This window comes from Mesocricetus auratus, unplaced genomic scaffold, assembly GCF_017639785.1.
Source record: "Mesocricetus auratus isolate SY011 unplaced genomic scaffold, BCM_Maur_2.0 Super-Scaffold_100013, whole genome shotgun sequence".
Classification (NCBI taxonomy): domain Eukaryota; kingdom Metazoa; phylum Chordata; class Mammalia; order Rodentia; family Cricetidae; genus Mesocricetus; species Mesocricetus auratus.
In genome coordinates, this window is record NW_024429196.1 from 34,375,090 (window position 1) to 34,383,683 (window position 8,594).

Genomic DNA, 8,594 nt, shown 5'->3' on the forward strand with positions numbered 1-8,594 from the left:
TCCTGACTTCCTTTGATGGTGAAAAGCAATGGGGAAGTATAAGTCAAATAAACCCTTTTCTCTCCACCTTGCTTTTTGGTCATGGTTTTCATTACAGCAATAGAAACCTAAGACAGATTCGAATGCTTGTTTTTTGTTTTGTGTGTTTGTGTGTGTGTGTAATTACTACAGTGCGTGAGGGAGATTCCAAAAGGGATTAGCACTGAATTTAAAATAGCAGAGGATGCCCTGCCAATGAGCTGATCATCAGGTAATCTTCAGAAAGCTTGAGTAGAATAAAAGGGCAGAAGGAAAAAACTTTGGTCTCCACTGTATTGAGACTTTGGACTCCAGGCCTCGATTGCAAAGATCTTCATACAGCAGGTTCCTTTACATTTAAATTATATACTTATGCTCTTCTATGATTCTCTACTATATCTATACATTTTTATTCTAAAATTAGAATTTCTGATAACTTTATATTACGTCTGTCTTATATTAGGAAGATAAAAATGTTGCATTTTGATTTTCTCTTTTTCTTTGTTCATGGCTTTTCTGACTTACAGAAAAACAGTTTAAACTTATGTATTAACCATTTAGTTGTGTCTTGAAACTTCTGCTATCATTGTATCGAAAGGCTTTTCTCATGCATGTATTTTCTAGTTCTTTTATACATTCATATTTATAATTTAACTTTAAATTCATAATGATATATTTATAGAACATTGAGGTAAGATTATAACTTTATTACTTTCAAAAAAGTGTATCAGTTACATCATCAAGCCTCAATCTTTCCCTAACTATTTGAAATGCTACCTACTCCTGCACTAAAAATATTAAGCCTAAAGTGTTAGCCCCATTTTAACCTGTAAATTTGTGTTTAAAAGGTATTTTGTTAAAATAATATTCTATGATCAGTTAATTTACAAAGCAAGTCATCTACTACTAGAAAATGCTTTGTCATGCTCCATGGCAGCCTGTTGTAATCTGCCTAGTTGTGAAAGTGAGTAATGCCTAGAACATTCTTTTAGGAGTTAAATAAGCTGGAAAAGAAAATAGAAAGCATGAACAAGGGGGGCATGATGAAAAGACAGAGACAGTTTGCAGGGTGGTTTCTTATTAAACACACTAGGAACTGCAGACATCCTAAGTGTTGTCCTTGCACACTAAAAGGTATGTGTGGTTCATATTTCAGCCCGGGCATCAGCTACACATTCTCTAATATCCAGGAGTGATTAGTGTGTGTTCTTTCTCTCCAGGAACTCTTTCGATGATCAAGTCATGTCCCTATTTATTAAGCTTTTCCCTGGATTTCTGCCCTATCTCATATTCAAAAAGCCAGTTAAGCAGATTCTTTGCTGGCTCAGTGAGGATTGAGACAACAAGCAATGCACTGATATAGCAAGAGAATGAAGACAAGTGGCAGAAGTGAATGAATAGGGTTAGGTTCACTGTTCACTTTTTGATAACATACATGTGCTGTATACGATAATGGGTCTCACTGTGACATTTTCATACATAGGAATTGACCACATTTACCTCCCTCCCCACATTTCTCTAAAGAGGGTGAAGGCCTGGCATAGGGAGCCATGCCAGTCATACCAGTATTTGCAATGCTTTTGCTGAAAGATAGTGAGTTTAACTGAGCTCAACCTGGGCTAAATAACAAAATTACCTTGCACATACAAACAAGTGCAAAAGAACAATGGATTTGGTGAAAACAAATGTTACTGGCAGTAAGTTCTTTGGTTTTTTTTTCTTTTTTCATTTTTGTTTTGTTTTGGTTTTGGTTTTGGTTTTGGTTTTGTTTTGTTTTGTTTTGTTTTGTTTGAGGCAGGGTTTCTCTGTATTGCTTTGGAGCCTGTCTAGGTGATGGTGGTGCACGCCTTTAATCCCAGCACTCGGGAGGCAGAGGATCTCGCGCAATACATTCTTTTGACACTACGGAGGATACACCTTAGTCTATGGGTGAACGGGACTTTCTTGAAAAGCTACAGGAAGTCTCTATGTCTGTTCCTACCTTCCTGCCTTTGTTTCAAAATATGCCATGAACAGCATTACCTACACTTTTCCTTAGCATTGATTCCTTTTGTGTGGGGTTACTTTTGAATCTTCTTTGAAAACACTCTGGAGAGCTTGAGGATTATGTTCTCACTTGGAAAGCCAGCAAGATCTTCTGTCCAAAAAGATACAACTGGAAACACATCATGCCCTTTTTGTAGCTAACAAAGGTTCTACATTAATAATATATGGTGTTTTTGTCACTGAGAGATGAATGCATGTGATGACCTTTGAGGTGTTTAGTAACAAAAAGCAAAAAAGTGGAAGATAATATTCTTCATACATAGATGAAACTGTATGTATCCTTTTCAGGTCAGATCACTGCTAGCAGACATGGCTGATGTCACTGTTGACTGGGTTGATGAACATCAGCTGCAGCTTTTAGATCAAATACTGATTGTTGTTGATGAAAATGACAAGGTCATTGGTGCAGACACCAAGAGGAATTGTCATCTCAATGAAAACATCGAGAAAGGTAGCACCATAGTTTTGCTTTGTCTACTATGCAATATTCATTCATTCATTCTCTCTCCCTCCCCCTTCCCTCCCCCTTATTTGATAGAGGCAGGAGAAGAAAATGTGGGTATTCCCATAGAAAGTCTACACAGTCTGCATGGTGGTAACTTCAGGAGCAGACTCTGAAACTCACTTGGACAGAGGATTATCTGTTTAACCAGCCACCATCAGAGTCCTGAATCTTGTAGGCAGCTGTGCAGCATTTCCTTCTGAAATCCTATGGGACAAGAATCCCCGTAGGTTGAAAAGTAGTTCCCCATCCTGATATCCAATCAGATCCCTAAAACCCTATCATCCCTTGGGAAGTGTTGATTATCCAGGTGTTTTGTTTTGTTTTTGTCTATCTGTCTGTTGAGTCAGTCTCATTGTGCAACACTGGTCTGAAACTTTCTAGAAAAAAACAAGCTGATCTCAAACTCAAAGATCTGGCCTACCTCTGCCTCCAGAATGCTGAAATCAAAGACATGCATCTCCTCAGCAAGCCCAGCTCAACCTGCCAATCTCATCCAACTCTCCTTATCTCTCTTATTTCTTCCCACTACACATATCTACCTGCCCACCCCTCCCTAATCTGTCGCTAGGCTGTAAGTGCCCACTTGTCCACTTTGTACTCAGAGTTGATCCCAAATCCATAATGAGGTCTCTTTTCTCACTGAATAAAATCTTCTTGTCCTGATGTTGCCTTCCTGCCATCTAGATCTGATTTTCCCTCACAAGTCTAAAATATTCATTTTGAGTTTTAATTTGTCAAGTATGTTTTAATTAGCTACAGGCTATAAAATATCAGTTTTGGTAACCATGGTTCTACAAAGCATACAACTGCTGTAAGCATCTATTTTTCTTTTGAGACACAGAGATTGGAGATACAGTGTGGGCTACTGTCCTGTGGTTGTCTGTCCTGTGTGCCCACACTCGGACCTTTGCATTTGCAGGACTTCTCCACCGAGCCTTTAGTGTTGTTTTGTTCAACTCAGAGAAGAAAGTTCTGATTCAGCGCCGATCAGACAGGAAGCTTACTTTCCCTGGTGAGTTCATTATGACTCAGACAGAACAGGACCATGCGATGTGATCTAGAGAAATCTGCACCACGAATTACCTAGCTATAGATGACAACTTTCTGGAGGAAATTGTCACATGCTTATCAGTCTGGTGGTCATTTAATGTGTATTAGCATGAGTTGTCCTCAGATTTTAGAAACCATGCCTTTTTCCTACTGATAAAAAAAAAAAACGAACAAACAAAAAAACCCTCAATGTAGAGTACAACAACCGTGCAAGATCTCTTCCTACCTTAGCTCTTCTTTCAGTGACTACATCCTGGTCATTTTCTAAATCATCTCAGCAATTGCTAGGTAAGTTAAATTCCTTGACACATTTATGATGTTGAACTAAAACGTCAGAAAGATTCAGGAACTTCTAGGTTAGAAATGAGTTGATGTCCACAGTGTGTGAACAGAACAGATCTCATAGTGAGTGCCATGACCTCTTCAGTTACTGTGGGTAACTGAGTGAGTGTTCTAGCTTCTGTATTTGCAAGGGTAGTTTTTGCTTTAGTAAGATTTCAGCAAAGTGACCCAAATAAATAATCAGTGTCTGAAAAGCAAGGAAAGAATAGGAGATATTTAGTAAGAGCCCGTAACAAAGAGTTGGAATTACCTGGGCAAAGGAACCAGCACTGCCCATTACGAAAACTTTGTTGGAGTGTCAGGAATGGAGGGAACGCTTGGTTGATAAAGCACTCTCTTCCAAGAATGAGGACCTGAGTTTGAGCGCCATGAAAAATTGACGGGTATTGTGGCATGTGCTTGTTGGCCAGCCTAGACTAATTGGTAAACCCCAGTGCAAGGAAAGTCCTTGGAAGTAGATGGTATTCTTGAAGCTGATATCTGAATTGTCTCTCTTTTGTCCTCTGTGCGCACCTGCACAAATACATGAATATGCAAGCTCAAGCACACACACACGCGCGCACACACACAGAGAGAGAGAGAGAGAGAGAGAGAGAGGGAGAGGGAGAGGGAGAGGGAGAGGGAGAAGGAGAGGGAGAGGGAGAGGGAGAGGGAGAGGGAGAGGGAGAGGGAAATGATCTATTCTATAGCAAAAGCCATGGATGGTGGCAAACAGACCTGGATATCTGGAACTTGCTTTGTAGAGCAGGCTGGCCTTGAAGATATCTGCCTGCCTCTGCCTCCTGAGTGCTAAGATTAAAGGCATGAGGGACATCTTTTCACAAACTTACCATTACTAACTTCTACATTTCCAGGTGTTAGCCATCACACAGATCCCCAGCTCCTGGAGCTGGAGTTAGAGACATTTGTGAATTGCCTGCTGTGGGTGCTAGGAACTGAACTTAGGTCCTCTGTAAGAGCAGTAAGTGCTCTGAACCACTGAACTATCTCTCCAGCTAATAGCTCAACACTCTCAAGCGAACCTTCTGCTTCCTCAGCACCACTCTAAACCAATCCAGGCTGTATATAGCACTTAGCTCTTCCTGCTGTCAGGTAGCATTGCTAGGCCATCGCATACACCTGCATGAGAACTGTTCCCTTCCCTGAGACTCACTCAGATAGTGCAACACGTGTGTGAGCAAGCTTTTCAGGAGGGGCAGGGGAGCAGTCAGAGCTGCTGGCTCTTAGGAGTGCACCTCACAGACTTGGGAGCAGGGACTCAGGCTCTGTCTGCTTTTTTCATCTGTCATGCCTGTTGATCTACCCTGTGAAGACTGCAGTTGTGTTTCATCTATCTCCAGGAATAAATAAGAGAATTGTTTCCCCTGTGTGTTCTCTCCAGGGCACTTTACTGACTCCTGTTCTAGCCATCCACTAAGTAGGCCTGAGGAACTGGAAGAAAAAGATGCCTTGGGAGTGAGGAGGGCAGCCCTGAGACGTCTGCAGGATGAGCTGGGCATCCCCCAGGACCAGGTACCAGTGTCTGCCCAGTAACAGTTGTGTCAGCAGAAATCCAAGAAGCAAGGGGCAAAGGCTGGATGTTACCTGAGGGTGACGGAATAAGTTCTCAAATGACCAAAGTCATTCTAGCATTGCACTATATCAAGAGAGCAAAGTGCACCTATGAATTCGGTTATGTTTTATATGTAATCACCCCTGAACCACTTGGAGAAAGAGGTTACACAGGAACAACATAAGTTTCTGTAGTTTGGTTTGCTTCATTTTGGAAAATCTGTTTGGCACATGCTCAAAAGCATTCTGGAATGTGAAGAACAAGTACTTATGATCACAGGCACTGCAGAGACTACAGCAAGGGTGACACTAAATGGACTGCTTAACATCTCAGCACGCTAATCTCACTGGTTGAAAATACAACAATTTTGAGCCAAATTTGGAGAAAGCTTTAATTAAATACTGGCCTGGGTATACAGGAAATGACCATGAGTCACATTTTGCAGAGGCTTATAAAGGTAAAACTTCATGGCCACTGTATTTCCCATTTGGTCCAATCAGGGGCCATATTTCCTGCCTATGCACCTCCCACCCATATGTGATAAAGCACTCAGGTGCAGAAGGGTCAAGCAAACATATAAGCACGAACTTATTCTTAACTGTCTTAACTGCAGACAGAACTCTTACTCTGCAAGGCATATTTTTCCTGTTTTGGTCTCCCACCAACTTGCAAGGTGTGTTATTCTGGTTTTTGTTTGGGTTTCATAAGAACCCAATTCAGTAAGAAGAGTTAAGCTGATAGAAGCTGATCTCATAAAAAGAGCAGAGCCAGGATTAGACAGGTGGCAGAAATTAATGGTCAAACTCTTTCAGAACATTCCAAGAAATCAAAATGCTTGTGGTAGAGTAAAATCAAACCAGAAAGGAATCCACAGGGCTGTTAAGTGCTTTGCTCATGTTGAACAGTTTAAGGAAATTTTTCTCTTAAGTTTTATCAGGAAATCTTTAAGCCTCCCTTTCTGACTGGAACAGTAGACTATTACAAACAAGAAGCTTCAGATTTATTAGAAAAATCAAATTCTTGCTGGGAGATGGTGGCTCAAACCTTTAACTCAGGACATAGGTGGCAGAGGCAGGCAGATCTCTGTGAATTTGAGGTCAACCTGGTCTACAAAGTGAGTTCTGGGACAAGCTCCAAAGCTACAAAGAGAAACCCTTTCTTGAAAAAACCAGCCCCCCCCCAAAAAAAAGAAAGAAAAGAAAAATCAAATTCTCATACTATGTAGAAAAGATTCTAGGTAGATTAAAAGACAGAGAAATTCAGTGTTAAAAATACATACACATTCATATACTAAAGTGATTGATGGTATTAGCAACGGGTGGCAGCAGACTTCTTACAAAGCTTATATGCACAATGCTGTGATATCTGCCAAGAGAAAAATTGACATGGCAAGCATGTGACTTACTATGTAAGACAACTCTTGTAAAGAAAAACATATAGTTGGGGTTTGGTCCTGCCTCAACAAGATAATAGGACAGACTTAGACTTCCTAGGGGAGGCCTTGCCATCTCCAAGGAGCAGATGGGAGGTTGGAGGGGGGAGTGGGGAAGGAGAGAAGGGAGGGGGAACTGGGATAGGAATGTAAAGAAGTAAATACAAAAATAAAAATAGAAAGACTGCTATCACATTTTCTCTCATATGCAGAGTCCAGATTGTGTGTGTGCTCACATGAGCATGTGTGTTTTTGATGAAAACAGGACAGTGATTAGGAAAGAAGAGTGGCAACAGGAGGTAGCAAGAGAGGCAAGAGAGGTTAGAGGGTGTGTGTCAGTAAAGTACATTAAAGACATGCATGAGCATAGCATAATAAAACCTGTCATTTTATACAGTAAATCTATCATAACAATAAAAACAAACAGATCAGTTTAATTACCAATTACTAAACAGAGTTGTTCATCTTTGAGGAAAACTCCTATGCTTGTGTCATTTCTCTGCATGTTCTGCATTTTACACCAATTTTGTTCACACTGAATCCATTTATGTTACAGGTTTCTCTAGAAGACATCGTGTTTATGACAAGATATCATTATAAAGCAAAATCAGATGCAGTCTGGGGAGAACATGAAGTCTGTTACCTTCTGCTTGTCAGGAAGGATGTCACCATCAGCTCAGATCCCAGTGAAATCAGCAGCTTCAGCTACCTGACCCGGGAAGAACTGGGAGAGCTCCTAGAAAGAGACACCCGGGGCGAAGTAAATGTCACCCCCTGGCTGAGAATCATTGTGGAGAGGTTCCTGAATATGTGGTGGCCTTACTTGGATGAAGTGACCCAGTTTGTAGAGCTTGATAAGATACACAGAGTGTAAGAAGCAGGAAATCAGCCTTGGCTGTGAAGATGTCCCAGCCAGGAGCTGAGCTCAGAGGCACACCCATGGCTATGTTGTGCTCTGGGTTTCCAGAAATCCATAATCATTATCTTTAACTCTCAATCGCTTTTCTTTTTTGACACAGAGCCATATATCCCAGGTCTGCTTAAAACATATTGTGTACTGAGGATGGCTTTGAATTTCTGATTCTCCTACCTCCACCTCTATTGGTCCTTGGATTACAGGCCTACACCACTAAACAACCACTCTGCTGCTGGCTGGAGACTGAACCCAAGGTTCTATGTGTTCGAGACAAACATTCCCCAACACCCACATCCCCTTCCCGAATCTTCTCTATTTCCCAGTTTATCTTTTAATGTGCCTGGGTGCAGGGTAAAAACACATTATTTTCCCCAAATGTAGTTTCTTTTTGTTTTGATTTGGGTTTTGGTTTTTCGAGACAGGGTTTCTCTGTGGCTTTAGAGGCTGTCCTGGGAACTAGCTCTTGTAGACCAGGCTGGTCTTGAACTCACAGCGATTCCCCTGCTACTGCCTCCCAAGTTCTGGGATTAAAGGTGTGTGCCACCACTGCCCAGCCCCAAACATAGTTTCTAATTTTTAAAAGTTTATTTTAGAAATAGGCAGACTAAAGGAGAGACAGTCCCACACATATAGAATTGATGTCTTCACCATAGAAACTAAAGTTGTACAACCACCAGAGGCAGTCGTTGTATGAGGTACCAGTCTTGTCAATGGCCTGAGACTAAATCGTTTA

At 41.2% G+C, this 8,594-nt stretch overlaps 1 protein-coding gene across 2 annotated transcripts; it reads left to right on the top strand.

Moving 5' to 3' along the window:
• The first annotated feature begins 270 nt into the window (after positions 1-270).
• Idi2 (isopentenyl-diphosphate delta isomerase 2) lies at positions 271-8,307 on the top strand. 2 transcript variants are annotated; one of them, XM_040755574.1, is made up of 5 exons: positions 271-363; positions 2,353-2,515; positions 3,489-3,581; positions 5,343-5,473; positions 7,502-8,307. In XM_040755574.1, the coding sequence occupies exons 2-5, from the start codon at positions 2,374-2,376 to the stop codon at positions 7,817-7,819; spliced, it is 684 nt and encodes a 227-aa protein (XP_040611508.1). In that variant the 5' UTR covers positions 271-363; positions 2,353-2,373; the 3' UTR covers positions 7,820-8,307. The 2 variants fall into 2 exon arrangements, with proteins under 2 accessions (XP_040611508.1, XP_040611509.1); XM_040755575.1 differs by lacking the exon at positions 3,489-3,581.
• The last annotated feature ends 287 nt before the right edge of the window (positions 8,308-8,594 follow it).